Source organism: Sinohyriopsis cumingii, chromosome 7 (assembly GCF_028554795.1).
Source record: "Sinohyriopsis cumingii isolate HCF-2022 chromosome 7, ASM2855479v2, whole genome shotgun sequence".
Lineage (NCBI taxonomy): Eukaryota > Metazoa > Mollusca > Bivalvia > Unionida > Unionidae > Sinohyriopsis > Sinohyriopsis cumingii.
This window is the reverse complement of record NC_142967.1, coordinates 80,912,372-80,935,594: the sequence shown is the minus strand read 5'-3', so window position 1 is coordinate 80,935,594 and position 23,223 is coordinate 80,912,372. Positions and strand designations below refer to the sequence as shown.

Genomic DNA, 23,223 nt, shown 5'->3' with positions numbered 1-23,223 from the left:
GGAAACTATCATTGATCCAGGACATAGGGGTCCGACCTCACCCCAGGTGTCATAGCTTGGAAACTATTATTGATCCAGGACATAGGGGTCCATCCTCACCCCAAGTGTCATAGCTTGGAAACTATTGAGATCCCCACCCTATAATTATATATACCTTGCTGTGAATGAAGAGATTTTTACATGCAAATGACACTGGTCCATGGTCCCCAGAATGAACTCAGTACTTGGGTCATTGCTTGAATATTATGAAGATCCCCACCATTTAAACATGTGCATACTTATTAGGCATGAAAAGACTAATGCACACATCCAATCTGTGTAATATCATCGGCATGAAAAGACAAATGCACACATCCAATCTGTGTAATATCATCGGCATGAAAAGACTAATGCACACATCCAATCTGTGTAATATCATCGGCATGAAAAGACAAATGCACACATCCAATCTGTGTAATATCATCAGCTTGAAAAGACTAATGCACACATCCAATCTGTGTAATATCATCAGCTTGAAAAGACTAATGCACACATCCAATCTGTGTAATATCATCAGCTTGAAAAGACTAATGCACACATCCAATCTGTGTAATATCATCGGCATGAAAAGACTAATGCACACATCCAATCTGTGTAATATCATCAGCTTGAAAAGACTAATGCACACATCCAATCTGTGTAATATCATCAGCTTGAAAAGACTAATGCACACATCCAATCTGTGTAATATCTTCGGCATGAAAAGACAAATGTACACATCTATGTGATATCATCGGCATGAAAAGACTAATGCACACATCCAATCTGTGTAATATCATCAGCTTGAAAAGACTAATGCACACATCCAATCTGTGTAATATCATCGGCATGAAAAGACAAATGCACACATCCAATCTGTGTAATATCATCGGCATGAAAAGACAAATGCACACATCCAATCTGTAATATCATCAGCTTGAAAAGACTAATGCACACATCCAATCTGTGTAATATCATCAGCTTGAAAAGACTAATGCACACATCCAATCAGCGTAATATCTTCGGCATGAAAAGACTAATGGACACATCCAATCAGTGTAATATCTTCGGCATGAAAAGACAAATGTTCACATCTGTGTGATATCATCAGCATGAAAAGACAAATGCACACACCCAATCTGTGTGGTAGCATCTGTATCAAAATGTAAAACACACTTAACTAGTCTGCTTTGCGCTTGTAAAACTATGCACTTTTACCACTCTAAAAAGTTCATTTTTACATGGTGTACTAATTGAAGAGAAGAAAGCATCTTAAAACAATTTCACTTTGATCTACTAATTTGGGTGATTTTCAAGGAAAAAGTAATGAAAGTGTTCACAGATCACCTCAAGGAGATGTTTGTGTGGTGCAGCTGGTTATTGTGTTTTGCTGAGTTAAATATGAAGTGATTAGCATAAGGCAGTATCATCAGTCTAGTTAAACCATCAGTAACTGCCAGTCAAATATTTATAATGCACATCACTGGTAAAGGGTTGTTTCACCATCAGGAATACGTGTCATTTATTTTGGAACCACAGTGTGTGGATGCATCTTTCATACTGAGTCATCAATTATTTGTTTGTGCCATTGGTGCCAAAATGCAGCCTAGATGAAACTGCATATTGTGTGATATTTTTGTACTGAGACTGCCATGGACTAAGTACTCTTGCTCAGTAAGACATTAATATGATATTTTGATCTCCAAGTTATGTAGAACACATCAAAACTTATAATCATGTTCCTATATTTTCTTTTCATATGTTTCATGCTGTTTAGGACAGCAGACGGCAGGTGTTGGTATGTGATAGCAATCAAGCTGTATGTTTATGGCATGTACAGCTGTGTTTATGCTTAAAATTACACTTTTTTTGTGCATTAGTAGTAACTTAACAGTGCCCAGATAATTTATTCATGTCATATAATGTACTATTTTACATTGGGGTGCACTCATAGTTCACAAGAACTGCAGTTTACTTAAGGCTTAAGTTGTGATTAACTGCATTTTTTGGAAACAGTTTTAACTACAGCATGCTTGCTGTATGTATATGTTGACATCCTTTACTACTTCAGGTACTGGAAAAGTCAGATAGTGGCTGGTGGTTTATAAAGATTCAGGAAGTCGAGGGATGGGCTCCAGTGACATACATTCAGGAAACTTCTGTAAATGTGGAGGGTTCAGAGCCACAGGAAAATTTAAAAGAAGGAAGGAGTGTCTCAGTCATACAAGAGGTAACACATTTTTGTTATGTTTGTCATAAACATAAACTAACAAAGAGAGTCCCGGTCGTACAAGAGATAACACATCCTTGTTATGCAAGTGATCAGTTTAAAACAAGCTAGGAGAGTCCCGATCCTACAAGAGGTAACATTCTTGTTTTGCTAGTGATCAGTTTAAAACAAACAAGGAGAGTCCCGATCCTACAAGAGGTAACATATTCTTGTTTTGCTAGTGATCAGTTTAAAACAAGCTAGGAGAGTCCTGATCCTACAAGAGATAATATTCTTGTTTTGCTAGTGATCAGTTTAAAACAAACAAGGAGAATTCCAGTCCTACAAGAGATAACATATTCTTGTTATGCAAGTGATCAGTGATCAGTTTAAAATAAGGAAGGAGTATCCCAGTCATACAAGAGGTAACACATTCTTTTTACGCTAGTGATCATTTTAAAACAAGCAAGGAGAGTCCCGATCCTACAAGAGGTAACATTCTTGTTTTGCTAGTGATCAGTTTAAAACAAACAAGGAGAGTCCCGATCCTACAAGAGGTAACATATTCTTATTTTGCTAGTGATCAGTTTAAAACAAACAAGGAGAATTCTAGTCCTACAAGAGATAACATATTCTTGTTATGCAAGTGATCAGTTTAAAATAAGGAAGGAGTATTCCAGTCATACAAGAGGTAACACATTCTTTTTACGCTAGTGATCATTTTAAAACAAGCAAGGAGAGTCCCAGTTGTACAAGTGGTAACCCATTCTTGATAATGTGCTTGTGATAAATTTGGCAAAATTGTGTTGGGGACAAAATGTTACAATGAAGGGTTTTGTTTTTGTGTTTTCCTCAGGATTGTAATATTACCCCAGTGACAACAGCAAGAATGTCCCAAAACAACCATTCTCAGTTTAATGAAAATTCATTCTCTATTGATCAAGATTTTTTTCTCTCCACCAGAATGATTGGTCTAGGCCTCTTCCCAGTCACCATAGAAAAATTCCTGTAATTTGTGTATCTGTTGTCTGTTATTCAGATTATTACTAAGTATGTACGTCTACCAATAGCCTCTGTCACCTGTCATCAGACTTCAACAGATTTTCATGATACAGTGTTTTAAGGCATTGTTACATCTGTCTGCATAAAGGTCAGAGGCACAGATCACAGGGCCAGGAGTTGATGTAAAATGTTCATATTCTTTGTTGTCACCATCTCCATACCAATGGCAATAAGTGGGCAGTGAAAAGTGAAAGCACTAATCATCCTAAGGGCACTATATCTGTATCGGGACATTAGCTTTAAGAGCATTGCTAGAATGTGGCCTATGGAACCAACCCAGAGCGTAAATGTTGGGCTGCCATTGGTGGTTCAGGTACCTGCTGCACTTAAGAAATTAAAAAATGGGAAACAGCAATGATCCGTGGCATGACAAGTGAATTGGTGAAAGCCATAGACAAGGCTGTATAACATGGCTAACCAGGATATTTCATTCTGTATGGAAGACGGTATTATCTACAAAGGACACTAAGGGGGACTACAGTAATTATCGTGCCATTACCTAGCTACATTGTGACCCCGCTTGTACATTGTATGGAAGACGGTATTATCCTGCCCTTCTACAAAGGACACTAAGGGGGACTACAGTAATTATCATGCCATTACCTAGCTACATTGTGACCCCGCTTGTACATTGTATGGAAGACGGTATTATCCTGCCCTTCTACAAAGGACACTAAGGGGGACTACAGTAATTATCATGCCATTACCTAGCTACATTGTGACCCCGCTTGTACATTGTATGGAAGACGGTATTATCCTGCCCTTCTACAAAGGACACTAAGGGGTGCTACAGTAATTATCATGCCATTACCTAGCTACATTGTGACCCCGCTTGTACATTGTATGCAAGACGGTATTATCTACAAAGGACACTAAGGGGGACTACAGTAATTATCATGCCATTACCTAGCTACATTGTGACCCCACTTGTACATTGTATGCAAGACGGTATTATCTACAAAGGACACTAAGGGGGACTACAGTAATTATCATGCCATTACCTAGCTACACGAAAAAGTATTATTTTTTCTTCTTAAAAGTAAGAAGAAGAAAAAACCCATAAAAAGTTTATTCTGGGATCGCATAGGTCTTCGCCAATGTCGCAAACTTGGATTGTTTTTCCTTATTGGCTGCAAAACATACCATGTGGCTTTTTTTTTATTTGTTGACGACATTGTTGGCTGTTTAAACTTTTATATGCAACCATTGGTTTGGAGTGCAGAAATTCAGAGGCCCCATAAAAGGAAGCCACAAACTGGATATAAAATGCACTGAAATTTATCTCTTGTTACATAAACAAATTCTTTGTCCATACTGACAAACCATCTAAACATTGCATTGTTGTATCACAATCAGCTTATCCTGAATTCAACCAACCATTATGGATACCCTACAGTGACCTAAAAACTGCATTTGAATGGTTGACTGAGCCATTCTCTGACTTCTGTTGTGGAGCATAGGACTCCCTGACAAAGTCACTAAATGAATGAAAGCCCTGATTTTTGAGTGACTGGGTCAAGTTGATATTGGATGGAACTATAATTAGTGTAGGGGGAAACAATGTACATTCATGTGAACAAGAATTTGTGTGCAATTTCATTTACTTCCTGTATGGATGTTCAACTGTGTATGGGCTAGAGGAGTAACATACATTTTTTATATGTATGTTTTATTTTTAACTTGTACATGACATTTTTTCAAAATTATAATTTAGCATAATGTTAGATTTAACTTGACAGCCACATTTCTAATGTCTTTTACATGTACAAAGGAAGATATTTGTGCATAAGATACATAAGATATATTCAGTTACATAATTACCTCCAATATATTGGACTTGTGTGCTGTTGAGTTTTTTCTTGCCAGTGTTTTCCCAGGCTTTGTTTATAAATGATGACAATGTCATGTCTCTGTTTATGTTTGTTGCACAACTTAACAGCAGGTGCTTTCCCTTTTAAATCATAGTGCAATACAAAAACCAGTTTATTTAGGATCACCCCATTTTTGTGACTAAGTCTAAAAATGTTGACCTATGTTTTCCGTGGAGCATTTCTGGAGGAATTTATACTATAATTTGCAATTCAATTTTCATGGACAGGGAACGAAATAAAATGAATAAATGCCATTTAAAGGTACGTGTCTTCAAAATGACACTTACAGCTGCAAAAAGTTACTCATAGTGTACATGATGTATGTGAATTGTACTGTAGAATCAAACTGACTTACACTTGGGATAGATGGGGAGTGCTGTAGGCCATTTAGGGCAAAGTAAATGGAAGATCCCAAGTTGTACAGTTGTCAAGAGATCAGGGTCACAAAGAAATGTAGGTCAGAAGTTTAGGGTCACAAAGGATTGACTCAGGAAAATTACTTATACATATTTATGTTTTTTTCTCCAGCAGTATACCGAGTTTGATGACTCTGATTGGGAGGATGATGATTTGAAGGTTGAGGAGGAAGAAAGACCACAGTCCAAAATGTACCGAACCACAGCTTTCAAGTCCCAATTAACAGAACAGAACAGGGCATCAGATCCCCCTACAAAATCCTCATCAGCACCAAACCCACCTGAAAAACAAGTGATTGCTAAGGGAGCGGACAAAAAGGATGCAGCAGAAACCAAAACTGTCACTGAGGAAAAAGAATCTTTGGGGACAGCTTTGAAACATAGATTTGAGAGGATAATTCACAACAATACTAGCAAGCCAGATGCTGATGCCAAAAGACCAGCTTTCTTACCAAAGCCAAGTGTTTCAGTGTCAACACAGGACACTGAGGAACATACAAAAGGAATCAGCAATTTACAGGAAGTTCTGAAAGCAAAGCTTGAGAATCGTCAGAAGCATTTGGAAAAAGCAGAGGATTCAGATGCAGGTAAACCAAATGTTCTACCAGTTGACAAAAACAAAGGGGCATCAGTAGCTCTACAGCCTCCATCTGCTGTTAGAAAGCCATTACCTCAGCGCCCTAGCACTCCACCAGATTTTTCCAAGCATCCTCAAAATCCAGGGGACAGAGCTTCATCACCAATGTCACAGATAAAAAAATCATTTTCCCCACATCACTGCAAAGAGCCTCCTCATCCTGAAATAAAATCAGAGACAGACATGCAGGAAAAGTTGAAGAAAAGATCTGAAAGTCCCAGCACCATTAATTTTGAACAGGAGGCCAATTTTAGGCAGGATAAGCCAAATGTGAAACCACCACCGCCTCCAGCACCTCCAAGTCAAGCTAAACCAAAAATAAGTCCCAAATTTCAAAATAGAGATTCAGGCATTCAGGGAGGTGGGACTGGCAATGTAAAATTAATGTTTGAAACACAGGGTGATAAAAACGCTCCTGTACAAAGAGGTGATTTTCCAGTATCAATAACAAGCGAGTTAAGGTCAAGGTTTGAAACACAAGAACCAAAAAAGTCAGTGAATCCAGATTCTGATATCCCTGTCACTGGAACCAGAAATATTAAAGCTGTGTTCGAGTCAAAAGAAGTTAAAAAGACTACTGGCCAAAATGCTGATGTCCCTACAATTGGAGCTAGAAATATAAAAGCAATGTTTGAACAAAAAGGGGACCAAAAGCTTTCAACTACACCAAAGCCAAGCCCTGTCCCAAAACCAAACACTGTCCCAAAGCCAAGCACTGTCCCAAAGCCAAGCACTGTCCTAAAGCCAGGTACTGTCCCAAAACCAGGTACTGTTCCGAAGCCAGTTGTTCTAAACAAAGCTAGGGGGTCAGAAGAATGTGGAGCAATAGAAGAAGCTTCTTATCGATCCAAGCTAGGTAACAATTTCTTGCCTAAGCAGACAGAGTTCAGCAAAAGAGGCAGTCTTGAGAGCCAGGGTTCTAATAAGCCAACAGTCCTTTTAAAATCTCAGACATCATCTAATATTGTGAAACCACCTTTCCTTCCAATTAAGCCTTCTGCCAGGAATAAAAATATTGGTGAAAAAAATGTGTCCTCAAGCATGACCACAAATGTCACTCCTGTATTGGAGAGGTACATTGCAGTTGCCTCATTTGTGGCTCAAAATGAGGGTGAGGTAGATTTAGTGCAAGGGGACGAGGTGCAAATACTTGATAAAGCTGAAGGCTGGTGGTATGTGAAAAATGGTGAGAATGAAGGTTGGGCACCTGCAGACTTTATCGAAGAGAAAGGATCAAATACTCAAAATTCAAATCACATTAAACAAATGCCTAATTCAGAAAAAACATCCAACACAAAGAAGCAAGCCAGGTACTACAAAGCAACAGCAGACTTTGTGGCAGAAAATGATGGGGAGGTAGGGTTTTTAGTGGGTGAGGAGATTGATGTCCTGGAGACACCAGATGGGGGTTGGTGGTATGTTAAAATCAGAAATTCAGAAGGATGGGCGCCATCATCCTACATTACAGAGACTGTATAGTGTTGATTGTCATCATTGTTGAAATAGGGATCATATTCATTAATTGGTCCAGTTTTTTCAACATGAAGCCTGTAATGTTTTTATTTGAAAAGCTGTCAAATTAAAACTCATCTTTAGCTGTTGAAAATTAAAATGGTGTCATGTTTATATTTAAGATTTCATTTTTGTTGTATACTTCAGTGTGAAATATTGAGACTTATTGATGAAATAATTTTCGTATTTTTTAATTCTTATATTTTCACATGTGAATAATATATTGTTATATTTTCATGACAAGTTATATAGAAACTGCTTTACATTTCAGAGATGGAAATTAATCTTTGATAAAGAGCCATTTTAGAAAATGAAAGAAAGAGTTAATCTGTAATCAAAATATAAATTGTAATATTCCATATAAGAACTAAAGGTTTTTCATAAATTTTGTACAAATACAAGGTGGTCTTTTATGTCATAACAGCATGTATTATAATGATATGATTTCAGCAATGTAAATCATTTTAACTGTTTTTAGTACCTACATTAATTACATGATGGAATTGATAGGAGATTAAAAAAAATATTTAATAAATTACAAGTAAAAAAAGAATGATTTAAAGAGGTCAAAGTGGGTCTGATATTGCTTATCTTGGGTAACTGACATGTCAGCTTGTAAATACAACATGCCTACCATATATACTCACTTATAAGTCTAATCAAACTGCAAACAACAAAGATCCTCATCTGCCATTGCATAATACACCTGCAGACCAGAGCATATGTTGTTTGTTCTACTGATCAGTCTTAACAAGTGCACAGGCTCTGATCTGCCAGCACATTATTCGATGGCAGATCTGGGTCTGTGCAGTTTGCAGTTGGACTTCTCTTTTAAGCAAATATATATGGTACTGAAGCTATTGAGAGGAAAAAAATGCTTCAAACACTTAGTTAGCTACATTGTTAATATTGGTGTCTCTTGTCTTCTTTTTACATCAGATAGGATTACAGTGGTTTGGACATATATACAAGCCTTGGTGATCGAGTGGCTTTTCATAATTGCATTTGAGCAGCAAGATTGGTTCCGTTTTCTGCATATGGAACAACCAGAACAGAAACTGGTTTGGTGTACTTATTAGAATAGAATTTATTTCCTTTCATGGGACCTGAAAGTAGTTTCCTTTGTGAATGCTGATACAGGTACAGTCAGAAAGTAGAAGTAAAGCTATGTTATGTGCAGCCCAAGTGGGGCAGTAAGATGTCAGATATGGTTATGTTAGGTGTGCAGCCTGAGTGTGGTAGTAAGAGGTTAGATATGGTCATGCCCATGTGTGCAGCCTGATTGTGTCAGTAAGAGATTAGATATAGTTATGCCCATGTGTGCAGCCTGATTGTGTCAGTAAGAGATTAGATATAGTTATGCCCATGTGTGCAGCCTGATTGTGTCAGTAAGAGATTAGATATAGTTATGCCCATGTGTGCAGCCTGAGTGTGTCAGTAAGAGATTAGATATAGTCATGCCCATCTGTGCAGCCTGAATGTGTCAGTAAGAAATTAGATATAGTCATGCCCTTGTGTGCAGCCTGAGTGTGTCAATAAGAGATTAGATATAGTCATGCCCATCTGTGCAGCATGAATGTGTCAGTAAGAGATTAGACATAGTCATGCGCTTGTGTGCAGCCTGAGTGTGTCAGTTAGAGATTAGACATAGTTATGCCTATGTGTGCAGCCTGAGTGTGTCAGTAAGAGATTAAACATAATCATGCCCATTGTTCAGCCTGATTGAGACAGCAACATACCAGATATAATTATGGTCAGGTGTGCAGCCTAAATGTCTTTCACCTGAGTGCCTTCATATCTTTTGTAATGTTTTAAGCCCAGATTTGTAATGTGAATGTAGGTTTTGCTGAATTTAGCAAGATGGTTAAATTCCTTAATATGTATAAATGTTTATAGTAGTATATAGTAGACACATGGTGTAATGGCAGAACATGGAGTAAGCATGTGCATTATCCCGAAAGTTAAAGATTCATTCATTTTTTTGTTTAATTCCCAGTATATAGGTAGCAGAATGTTGGGAAACGATCTCATCGACTATCTCAGAATTCATTATAAGTGCACATTACCTTACAAGGAAGATTGGTTAACACTAGAACATAGTATTATAAAACATACATGTATACGCTCATATTAAATGTGTAACTTGAAATCCTCTCAAAACAGTACAAAGATTAGAAAATTGCATCATTGTACTTTTGTAAAAGTGTAAAAACTTTTGGCTGCTTAACCATCATGTATAACAGTGGGATTTGTTTCATTCTTAGAATTGTAGTATTCATTGAGTAGATCATCCCTTTTTGTAGAATACATGTTTGTATATTTTAATGTTAGGTGTTTTATTCATTTTTCTGATGAAGGTTGACTGTAGTATTGAAATAATGCCTAACTAAATTTCAACAAAATTCATGTAGATTAAATTAAAAACATGTAACTTGAACCATTGGATCCTAAAATATTATCAGTATGATAACATGAATTGGTTGTCCAAAGAGCGAGTCAAGGCAGGAACCACATTCTCTTGATTGAAACCATGAATTGGTTGTCCAAAGAGTGAGTCAAACCAGGAACCACCTTCTCTTGATTGAAACCATGAATTGGTTGTCCAAAGAGTGAGTCAAACCAGGAACCACCTTCTCTTGATTGAAACATTTGAATGAACATGCTCCAAGCCATAGTTAACTATAAACATGTACAAAGGAAACCTGCTTTAGTGACCAACCACCATTACATGTCTATCAAGTCCAAGGCCCCGCTGGATAGAAATCACATGTCTATAAGGTCCAAATTCTATAGGCCCCATTTATATAGAAATTAATACATATTGTAAAAGCTTATTGATTTTATGAAGCCCTTTGCAGGCTCAGAGATGGAAAGTAGTTCCAGTTCATTCTTATGAATATCATAGAAGATAACAGGGTGAACCTGTAGATACATAATTATAGTACTGAATTGTTTTAAGTGTGGGACACCAAAAAATGACTTGGATCCTCTACTTGGACTGCTCTGACTTATATAGTCAGCCTTTTTACCCTGGGTTGCATCTCATGATGTTCGAATTGAGAATGTCTTGGAACTTCTTTTAATAAATATAGTTTATATTTTTTTTAAATTGTATTTTCAGGATTTTTCATTTTTTTGCTTTGTGGTTCTTTTTTATGCATTTTTTTTACACCCGAACTTACTTAGCACTGTATAACCAGGATTGTGCTGATGTGCTCTTAAATCATATACATACATATTTTTCTTTCATGTGCTACATTTAATCATGCATGTATACTGTTTTGTTCATATATAATGATGTAGAACATTGTTATATGATGGAATGTAATATTATGTCAGTAATGTAATCAGTCAATTTTACAAACCATCAAGTGCCCAGTCATCATGCTTTCCCTGTCAAATACTGCCATTGCTGCCCATTTATTATGATTTCACTGTCAGATACTGCCAGTACTTCCCATTTACCATGCTTTCACTGTCAAATACTGCTAGTGCTGTCCATTTACCATGATTTTACTGTCAAGTATTGTCATTGCTGCCCATTTACCATGCTTTCACCGTCAAAATACTGTCATTGGCCAGTTATGTACCATTCATATCAAATTTCAAATATGTTCTGACAGTCACAAAGTGTAATGTATAAAGAATGCTAATAAACTGATGACAATATCTTCCTTTACAATCTGTTTGTGTGTCCAGGTAAATAATGTTGATGTTTGCATAAAACTGGACATGGCAATCCTTAAGATGCTTTTCTCATGCTACTATTCTGGACATTAAAATTTGCCGTGTTCATGTCAGTTGTTTCATATAACAAGTGCTGTGTAGCATGCTTGACTACTTTCTCGAACATTGTACTGTGGTTCAGTTCCAAATGTTGCCAAAGATTGATTTTAGAATAAATCAGTATTTAGTACAGTATTACATTAAGTTTTCTTGTAAGACAACTTTAAGTTGGTTAATTTCGTTATAGTCTGATTTTTCTATTAGCACGATGAGGCAGAGGTGCCACTTTTTTTGGAAGGAGGAGCCAGTCTGATCTATTTTAGCATGCATTTGGCACTTTTTTAGGTGGGTCTGACCTATTCTAGCATGATGAGACTAAGGTGGCACCCTTTTGGGTGGATCTAACCTATTTTAGCATGATGTGGTACAGGTAGCAATTCTTGTGTGGGTCTGACCTATTTTAGCATGATGAGACACAGGTGGTACCTTTTTGGAGCAGGGTGTTTTATGACCTATTTTAGCAGGATGGGGCACAGGTGGTACTTTTCTTGGGGTGAGTTGTCTCATCTATTTCTTTGCATGATGAAACATGTTTCACTTTCCTGAAGTTCGTGCTAAAGGTTTTGCAAGTTAGATATGGATTGAATTGGGTGGGGTTATAAATCAATATACTGATGTATATTTGTCTTCTCCCACTGATATATTTCAATATCTAATTTATGAAATGTATTATAAAAGTCAACTTACTCTATGAAGGAAGATATTTTATCTACAAATATTGTCACAACAGGTGAAAACAAAGCTACATTAGCTTGTTATATGCATGAACATACATATGGTTCTGTGTATGTATATATATATATATATATATATATATATATATATATATATATATATATATATATATATATATATATGCATTGTACACAAGCATTAGAAAATGTACCCAGTATGTGTTATTTATATAAACCATGTGGTTATTTCTTGTATTGTTTAATAATGTTTAATATTGTTTAGCAGCTTAAAGTACAGATAATGATTACACTAGATTTGTATATGTTACTGGATTTCACCTTTATAAATTTCCCATCTAGGCATAAATTGCTATATGTTATATTGATTCTTCTTTGCATTCAGTTTTTAAAATAGCTTTAACTAAACTTGTACCCTGAATTAATGCCATTTCTTAATAAAACAGTCTAATGCATAATTCTCACAGTAAATCACCTCCCTTGGTTAGGATAATACCACTGCCACATCAATTTAAATTTACGTTCTGATAATTGCATCTCATTCAGTATAGATTGCATTTATTGTGATTTGTTTCTCTCTCTACAATGGTGTCAATGCAGAATGTCACATTTTTGTCAAATAGAGAAGGTAGCACATGGCAGGCATCACAGTATACCAAAGACACCACAATGAAATGCATTTGAACCACTGTACAGTCTAGCTCTTCAGCCCTTGCATGTGATTGGATTTCAGTCTGTGATAAGAGAAGTATGTAGGATCTAGTAAACATGGTCATGTACAAAGGTGTGGATCTGATGTACAGGTATTTAGATGATGGTCAAACAGCTGTACAGCAGCAATATTTTAGATGAAGGTCAAACAGCTGTACAGCAGCAATATTTTCTGAAAGAATATGAGCTGTGATGACAGTGGATCAAAAGTAGAAATAATATATAAAATTTTTTTAAAAAAATTACATTTTATTTTTATAATTGAATGCTCTGTAATGATTTTTATACACTTCATAATTTATTTGTTGTTGATTATATGTCAAAGTCAGCTATGCAGAAATAGTTCATAATTCATTATAAGACAGCTGACTGATGAAATGTACAGTTGGCATGTAAAGCTGTTATAAATTAATTACTGTAGTATCATTAAATGTCATGGGATACTAATTTTCATGGAATTCATTGCCATGGGATACTAATTTTCATGGAATTCATGGTCGTGGGATACTAATTTTCATGGAATTCATTGTTGTGGGATACTAATTTTCATGGAATTCATTGTCATGGGATACTAATTTTCATGGAATTCATTGTCAATGAATACTAATTTTCATGGAATTCATTGTCATGGGATACTAATTTTCATGGAATTCATTGTCATGGGATACTAATTTTCATGGAATTCATTTTCATGGGATACTAATTTTCATGGAATTCATTGTCATGGGATACTAATTTTCATGGAATTCATGGTCGTGGGATACTAATTTTCATGGAATTCATTGTTGCCCTGAACCACATATTTAAAGACCCAACAAAAAATTTGCCATATATGATAAAGATGCCCCCCCACTTCATTTTCTTTTACTGTACTGCATTCCTAAAGATCAGCAAAGCTATTTGATAAATCAGCCTGATTTTTTAATCCAGAAAATAAAACCATGAGAATTGAATCCCATGAAAATAAATGATACTACAGTGTTTAATTGATTCACACTTTATTAGGCACTTGACAATGGATTTTGAAATGCATTTGACTGCTTTGTGTGCCATAATATAAAGTACTTCATTTACATATTTTTCTTCTTTCAGCTTCTTAATTAGATTCATTTACCATTATATTCTAATGAAGGACGAAAAAAAAATATTTTATGCTTATCTATGAATTGGTAGATTTTTCACATCATTTTGAAAATTAACTGACTGAATTATCAAAGTTATTGTTTTACTGCAGTTGGTAAATGTTGACAATATTATGACCAATAGTTTTGATATGCCATGTTGTTAATTCCTTGGTCTATTGATAAGCATGGTGACTTATCAACCCAGAAGACCAGGTTCAAATCCCCCAGTGTTCTTTTTTCAATTTTTTAATGTTCTTTCTTTAAATTAGGAACATAAATTAAATTCCAACTCATATTTTCTATGCAAGTATACATAAAACACAGCAGAACCTAAACTATAAACGGCCAACATTACCATAGAGATCAGCTGCTTTGGTTTGATACACATTGCCAAGTTTCACATTACAGTTCCAGTACTAACTTGTACTACGTATGCTTAGAGAAAATTGTTAACAAATGCATTTATTTTTGTAATGAGCTTTTTTATACTTAACCTTTTTACATATTGTGACTCAGATTATTCATGTACTGAGAACGTTGAAGGGTTAAAACATGCTATTTGAAAGGCAACTTTTGGAGAGATTCTTTATTTTCATGTTCATTCTATTAACATAAATGTACTCTTCTATCCCAGTTAAATAAAATTATTTATTTTTTGTTTGTCTTTTGTTCCTTTCACTCCTGCAGAGGTCTGCATTTATATTTCTCCTAGCTCATGCATCCTTATTCACAAAAAGTTTTATTTCCATGGAAACAGGCAGATCTATTACAATGAAATTTAACTTCCGTAAATGTCACACTGCATGAACTGTCAACATAATTACAAAACTTGAAATTCTGCAGATCTCTTTATTCTTACTTTTCTCAAACTATCATGTATATCCCACACCAAATTGATTTACAATGGATAAATAAAAGACTCCATAATTTTTGTCAACAGTAACTGCTCTAAAAGATAGATCCACTTAAATACCCCACCCTGATTAATACAACTTAAAAAAGCTATTACACACTTGTAAATTTTGAAATGAAAATGCACAATTACTATCAAGTAAAATAACATCCTAAAATGCATAGATAGCAATGCATAAAGTTGGTACATCATTTCACTTGATTTGTTATGGAACAATGAGCCAAGGAATCATGGATCTGACTCGAAACGATCCAGAAAACTTTGTTACAAATTTGAATATGTTTATTCCTTTTATTTAATTAACTCCTGTTAGATGACTCTAAGAGTTCATAATCATAAAGGCAGACAACCTAAGAATTAATAATCATAAAGACAAATGACCTATGAATTCATAAAAGATAAATAACCTACGAATTCATAAAGACAGATGATCATGAATTCATAATCATAAAGACAGATGATCATGAATTCATAATCATAAAGACAGATGATCTATGAATTCATAATCATAAAGACAGATGATCTATGAATTCATAATCATAAAGACAGATGATCATGAATTCATAATCATACAGATAATTCATAATCATAAAGACAAATGATCTATGAATTCATAATCATAAAGACAGATGACCTAAGAATTCATAAAAGATAAATAACCTACGAATTCGTAAAAACAGATGATCATGAATTCATAATCATACAGATAATTCATAATCATAAAGACAGATGATCTATGAATTCATAATCATAAAGACAATTTTGATCTATGAGAAGAAAGTCTCACATACCGTTAGCAAGAAACATTCATACATGATTTACCTATATGTGACTGTTGAATCATGACTAGTCACAAATAATATCTGCCAAAGAAGAATACAAATAATTCAAATGAGCATCACATTGGTCTCCTGAAGTAAAAGTGGAATCGTGTAGTCTTGTTTTAAAAAGAAAATGATTCAAGCTCAGATCTTTCATAGTTACCAGAAAATGTATTTTCTGATATAATAATGTCTTTGTTTAAGGAGAGTAACTCAGTTAGGTCAATACAGCTTGTAGACTAAAAACAACAAATCTAAATGCATGTTTTCTCCCTCTCTCATGAAAATAACTATTTACAGGTAAACACAAATACATACTAAATACATATGCAATAGGAGGATTTTGAATATTTGTTTCATGATCATTTCTGCTTGGATATAGACTAGTTTTTTTAAAAAAATGTGGCATATAGTAAAGTGTACATAGTAGTATACTTTGTCATAAAACATTAGGTACAACAGCAGAGACTTTCATTCCTGAGTTATATATATATATATATATATATATATATATATATATATATATATATATATATATATGCATGCATGTATGTATATATATATGTATGTATATATATATGTATGTATATGTATATATATGTATATATATATATATATATATATATATATATATATATATACACACACACACACACACACACACACTCTTATAAATATGCTAATATAAATGATGCCAAAGAAGCAAGTGATAAATCTGAAGAGCATTATGATGATAAATCCCAGGACTCAATTTTGAACTTATATTTTTTTGTTTGCTAATATGTAGGTCTGAAATATACATTTTATTAAAGGATTAAACTGATTCAGCAGATCAAATGTGGACAATAAGCGAATTCCATATTTTAGCCCCTGCATTCTAGAAACTTGAATTGTTCAACGTAAGGTTTGGTAATTCTAAACTGTTGTTTAAATTCATTCTTAGATTAGAGATAGATGAAGTTTTGTAATAACTGAGTCGTGTAATTTGGAACATTTCTGACATATAAAAACCAGAACTGCTGTCAGAAAATCCATTCTCTCATCAATTCTTAACCATTTTAATTCTGTGAACAGGTCTGATGATGATGCATCAAAAGGGTTGTCAAGAATCAACAGAGCTTTGCTTTTTTTGAAGTTTATGAATTCTATCTAGTTGGGAACTAGTTAGTCATTGTTAGTCAATCACTAGAGGTATATAAGCATTACAGCAGAGAATTCTGGAATCCTTTGTCAGGTAAATTTGTATTCTACTAAACAGTTAAAAGTTAGATGTGAGGATCCTAGAGACACTGTCTACTTGTTTTTCTTTTAAGACTTCTGTCAATTTATACTCCTAATAGTTTCTCATCATTTATGTTATCACCAGTGGTAAAATCGTTTTCCATGTGGTAGATAAGCATGCAAGTTGGCCAAGACAGAACAAGTTCCACATGATATCAGACAGTACACTTATATACAATGATTTTTTTATATACTTTAACTTATGACTAGCACCAGTTTACAAATCTCAAAACAAAACTGTAATGGTTTTTTTCTTCAATATTAAAAAAAGGGCTATTTTTATTCTTTACTCAACCTCATTAAAACATTTATCCGATGATGTGCATGAATATATATGGCAAACTTTACATGCCAGCTAAAGTTTGCCCACATACAAGAACATGCCACCTAAAATAAAATAAGCACATACCAAAATATAAAAAATCCACATAATATAAAATGCTTTTCATAAGGTCCCAGAAAATTGAAGAGTCCTCATGAAGTAAAATTACTAGATGAAATTGCGTGCCTCTCTACTAAACAGTTTTCAGTGATACATATGACAGTGTATAGTATCACAATTGGCAATACAAAAAGCTGTTTTTCAATGTGATCATGCCATATAAATAAGGTACATTCTGCAAAATTTAAATTCTCAATAACATGTTTCTTGCCTCAGATTGCAATTATGAGTAGACACGGTTCACAGGGTCTATTTGGACTGCAGTGAGGAGTAGACACCATTGACAGGGTCTCTTCAGACAGCATTGAGGAGCAGACACCACTGATAGAGTCTATTCAGATAACAATGAGTAGCAAACACCACTGACAGGGTCTATTTGGACTGCAATAAGGAGTAGACACAGTTCACAGGGTCTATTTGGACTGCAATGAGAGGTAGACACCACTGACAGGGGAGTCAACACCATTGACAGGTTTATTCAGATATCAATTAGGAGCAAACACCACTGACAGGGTCTGTTTGGACTGCAAAAAGGAGAAAACATAGTTCACAGGGTCGATTTGGACTGAATGAGGGGCAGACACCACTGCGAGGGGAGTCAACGCCATTGACAGGGTCTATCCAGATATCAGTTAGGAGCAAACACCACTGACAGGGTCTGTTTGGACTGCAATAAGGAGAAAACATAGTTCACAGGGTCGATTTGGACTGAATGAGGGGTAGACACCACTGAGAGGGGAGTCAATGCCATTAACAGGGTCTATCCAGATATCAATTAGCAGCAAACACCATTGACAAGGTCTGTTTGGACTGCAATGAGGAGCAGACACAGTTCACAGGGTCTGTTCAGATATCAATGAGTGAACACCACTGACAGGGTCTATTCAGATAGCAATGAGGAGTCAACATCACTGACAGGGTCTATTCAGATAGCAATGAGGAACAAACCACTGATGCTCTGTTTGGACTGCAATGAAGAGTAGACACAGTTTACATGGTTAATTCTTAGACACACAATTACTGGATGAATGCTATTTTCTAAAACATCAGAAAACAAAAGCTATTTTCTAAATCATCGAAAAACAAATGCTATTTTCTAAAACATCGGCAAACATTTTAACCAAATGTGAAAAAACTGTACATAATGCTCAACCTTTGTTTCCATCGTTACATCCTACTATATCTAGAAAATGTACATTATCCCTTTTTGCCAAAAGATGGGATAAATTTTACTCTGCAATTTTCAGTTCAAGAATTGACTGTGATTCATTCAGATATAAAAGCAGTAAATATATGATCGTTATAGGAGTGTTGTATGCTGTAAATTTAGGCTGGAAATTGATTCCACTTTTGTATATCATTCTATCTTATTTAGGTAGTCTTCTCAACTCGTGGGCAACCCAAACAGCCAGACTCAGTAACACCAGTGATCCTGACTGGTGTGTTGCTGCCAGATGGGTAGGGACATGTGACAAAAGGGTTGTGATTCCTAGAGTTGCCTGTAAAAGAGAAGAATACGTATCTTACAACAAATCTGTGTTGGGGAATAAAAGAATTCTTGGGATTACCAGTTTACATTATTACTTAATTGACAAACAATCTGGCCATGACATGACAACCTGTATGTCAAGCACATGCTGAGAGAAATCATGTAAATCTACTGTTAAGTTTATTAAATAATGCACTTATGTAAAACTGAATGTATTACAACATAAATTGTCTTTGTTTTAAAATGAGACACCTATGTACGAAAGAAGTTATGAAGGTCCTATGGAAAATTAAGCATGAACAAAATCCATGAAGGGTTTGTGGAAAATTAAGTATGAACAGAATCCATGAAGGGCCTACAGAAAATTAAGCATGAACAGAATTGTTGAAGAATTTGTGGAAAATTAAGTATGAACTGAATTCATGAAGGGCATATGAAAAATTAAGAACAGAATCCATGAAAAGCCTATGGAAAATTAGGTATGAACAGAATCCATGAAGGGCCTATAGAAAATTAAGCATGAACAGAATTCATGAAGGGCCTATAGAAAATTAAGAACAGAATCCATGAAAAGCCTATAGAAAATTAAGCATGAACAGAATCCTTGAAGGGCTCATGGAAAATTAAGAACAGAATCTGTGAAGAGCCTATGGAAAATTAAGTATGAACAGAATCCATGAAGGATCTATAGAAAATTAAGTATGAACAGAATCCATGAAGGGTCAATAGAAAATTAAATAAGAACAGAATCCATTAAGGGTCTATAGAAAATTAAGTATGAACAGAATCCATGAAGGGTCTATAGAAAATTAAATAAGAACAGAATTCTTGAAGGGCCTATAGAAAATTAAGTATGAAGAGAATCCATTAAGGGCCTATAGAAAATTAAGTATGAACAGAATCCATGAAAAGCCTATGGAAAATTAAGTATGAACAGAATCCATGAAGGGTCTATAGAAAATTAAATAAGAACAGAATCCATGAAGGGTCTATAGAAAATTAAATAAGAACAGAATCCATGAAGGGTCTATAGAAAATTAAGTATGAACAGAATCCATGAAGGGCCTATAGAAAATTAAGTATGAACAGAATCCATTAAGGGCCTATAGAAAATTAAGTATGAACAGAATCCATGAAAAGCCTATGGAAAATTAAGTATGAACAGAATCCATGAAGGGTCTATAGAAAATTAAGTATGAACAGAATCCATGAAGGGCCTATAGAAAATTAAGTATGAACAGAATTCTTGAAGGGCCTATGAATAATGAAACAAATTAAAAACTTTAAAATAAAACATGTATGTTTTGTCTATTGCCTTTACTGTATGATACATATAATGTGTGAACTGAATTCATTAAAGGGTTTAAGAACTATACTCAAATGAAAAACATTATTCACAACCTTGACAAAACCATTGATAATAATGTCACTGTCTGATAATTCCGATAATATCAGCTTTACAAGTGGTATACTATGCATTATCTGCTGTGCCCATCCTGAGATAACAACTAGCAATTATAATAACTATGCACTACTAGTGGACTACATGTGTATGCTGTACCAGGATGTAACTGTGAGGACAGCTGGTGGGGGAGGCACACATATTATGATCCAGCAAGTATAATAGAAGCAGTTTGCACTAAAAAACTTGTTTCTTCCTCAAATAAACTACCTAATCATAACAAGTTGGGAAATTAGCTAAGGAGTGAGTTGCATCAACTTAACTATGTTCTGACACTGTATCTGAATTCCTAATGTGTGTGAAACAGCAATGAGTTTGTGTGAGATTAGGGCTAGGATTAGCACATATGCAGGGACATGGCTTGGGGGGAAAAAGTGTTTAATTCCTGCAAATTCAGGGTAGAAGAAAAGCCAGTAAGCAGTTGATTACAATGTTCATGCTGAACAAAGTAGAAAGAGAGCCAGCCTATTGTGCTGCTGACACATGCCCCACCATGTTAAACTAGAAAGGGAGCCAGCCTATTGTGCTGCTGATACATGTCCCACCATGTTAAACTAGAAAGGGAGCCAGCTTATTGTGCTGCTGATACATGTCCCACCATGTTAAACTAGAAAGGGAGCCAGCCTATTGTGCTGCTGATACATGTCCCACCATGTTAAACTAGAAAGGGAGCCAGCCTATTGTGCTGCTGATACATGTCCCACCATGTTAAACTAGAAAGGGAGCCAGCCTATTGTGCTGCTGATACATGTCCCACCATGTTAAACTAGAAAGGGAGCCAGCCTATTGTGCTGGGGATACATGTCCCACCATGTTAAACTAGAAAGGGAGCCAGTCTATTGTGCTGCTGATACATGTCCCACCATGTTAAACTAGAAAAGCAGCCAGCCTATTCTGCTGATACATGTCCCACCATGTAAAACTAGAAAGAGAGCCAGCCTATTGTGCTGGGGATACATGTCCCACCATGTTAAACTAAAAAGAGAGCCAGCCTATTGTGCTGGGGATACATGTCCCACCATGTTAAACTGGACATTTTGGGATGAAATGTCTCTCTTGTAAAATAAAAATAGAAAACATCATCTCTGACCTCCATCCCATGGCTTGGATGATATCAATTAAGATAGTGTTATACCCATATACTATCTAGAAGTGATCATCCAATCCATGTGAGCTGATATGCACATGAATTTCATTTGGTCTTGAGTTAATTCCTCATAAGCTGATTGGATAATGCATTGTATCCAGGATCTCAAAGCCTAAGTAAAAATATTATCCCTTTCCTGAACCTTGGATTACAGGTCAATACCCTCAACATGATTAAAGCTACTACCGTGGCTCGTAAGACTGGCTTCTTGTACATGCAGCAAGTCCTGGGGCTCTGGACACTGATTCAAAGGGTGCCTTATTCAACTAGTTTAAAAGAATATTTAATTTGGAGCCTTTAGTTGATTCAAGTTCACAAAAAGGAAAAGAGGAATTTATACGTGATCACAAAAAGTGTCAATTTTTTGGGAAAAGTAGCCCTAAATTGTACTGGGAGCTAATTTCTACTTGAACAGCCACAGAAGGAATATATATATATATATATATATATATATATATATATATATATATATATATATATATATATATACATATATATAATACGATAAATAAGTTTATTCAAGTGCAATGGATCCATCAAGAGATCTCGTTTGTCATGGATTGATTAAGATAAATGCAATAAACTGACAACAAACAGTGCAAAACTTTCTGTTTCTTTTTCAAAGGCAAACATAAAACCGACAAGACAAACAATAAACACACAAAAGCACTGAAATTACATAAGTTGATATGACTATTTCTACTCAATGAAAACCTGAAAATATTTGATATTTCAATTACTTGGCTTCAATTTGACTGATGCTGCTGTATACTAGTTTATATCAACCTACAAATGGATGATGATCTGCTTTTAATGTACAGTCATGTAACCAGACATTTCATTGTTTTAGTATTAATTACAAGACAGTGAGTGACCAACAAGCAAAATGAAAGATTTAAATGAAAATGTGCTGGCTGAAGATACGATGGTTAATTGTGGACCTGTGGTCTCATGAAAATGATCCAATATTCTGAGATCATTTCTGTGGAATGCCTGTTACTGGAGATCATAGGTCTGCCTGGGGTTCCTTGTTTGTGGATTTTAGGTAGAAGATAAAATCTTCCTGCTCTCAGATATTCTGGGCTTAAGTAGCCTATCATTTCCTGGTCAATGTGTCTGATTGGGTATGCCTCGTCAACATATACTGAAGCTTTTAAAGGAGAGATGCATTTCGATTTATACCACTGGAAAAAAGTTAACCATTTCCCCTCATTTCTGTTTATACCACTGGAAGAAAATTGGCCATTTCCCCTCATTTCTATTTATACCACTGGAAGAAAATTGGCCATTTCCCCTCATTTCTGTTTATACCACTGAAGAAAACTGGCCATTTCCCCTCATTTCTATTTATACCACTGGAAGAAAATTGGCCATTTCCCCTCATTGGCCCAAGCAATTCTGTCCACCAGTTGTTATGGGAACTTTGATATAAGTCAGGAATACATGTTCAAACTCTTTGTGTTTGGATGAAAATCTTGCTTAAGATATCTGAGCAGTCAGGAAGAAAGCAGGATCTTCAAGAATCTCCACTGCTAAGTACAACAGGTCACTGCTCTGTGATTTTTCCCATCTGAGGGGAATAATCAGGATCTGACAGCACCATGATTCCATTACTTCTGAAAATTTTTGG

The 23,223-nt window shown here is 35.3% G+C and overlaps 2 protein-coding genes across 4 annotated transcripts in view; one reads left to right on the top strand and one right to left on the bottom strand.

Moving 5' to 3' along the window:
• Nucleotides 1-14,158, top strand: part of LOC149795617 (uncharacterized) — an 87,169-nt gene extending 73,011 nt beyond the window's left edge. The window contains exons 11-12 of one of the 2 annotated variants that reach the window (XM_089965443.1): nt 2,090-2,248; nt 5,692-14,158. In XM_089965443.1, the coding sequence (XP_089821569.1) occupies nt 2,090-2,248; nt 5,692-7,692 (2,160 nt within the window). In that variant the 3' untranslated portion in view covers nt 7,693-14,158. Of the gene's footprint in view, nt 1-2,089; nt 2,249-5,688 lie in introns of both variants that reach the window. The other variant, XM_089965442.1, reaches the window with a different exon arrangement.
• Nucleotides 14,159-14,873: 715 nt separating this feature from the next.
• LOC149795616 (heme A synthase COX15-like) overlaps nt 14,874-23,223 on the bottom strand; it is a 37,013-nt gene continuing 28,663 nt past the window's right edge. For both annotated transcript variants that reach the window (XM_089965445.1, XM_089965446.1), the window contains exon 10: nt 14,874-18,994. In XM_089965445.1, coding sequence (XP_089821571.1) covers nt 18,863-18,994 — 132 coding nt within the window. In that variant the 3' untranslated portion in view covers nt 14,874-18,862. The remainder of the gene's footprint in view (nt 18,995-23,223) is intronic.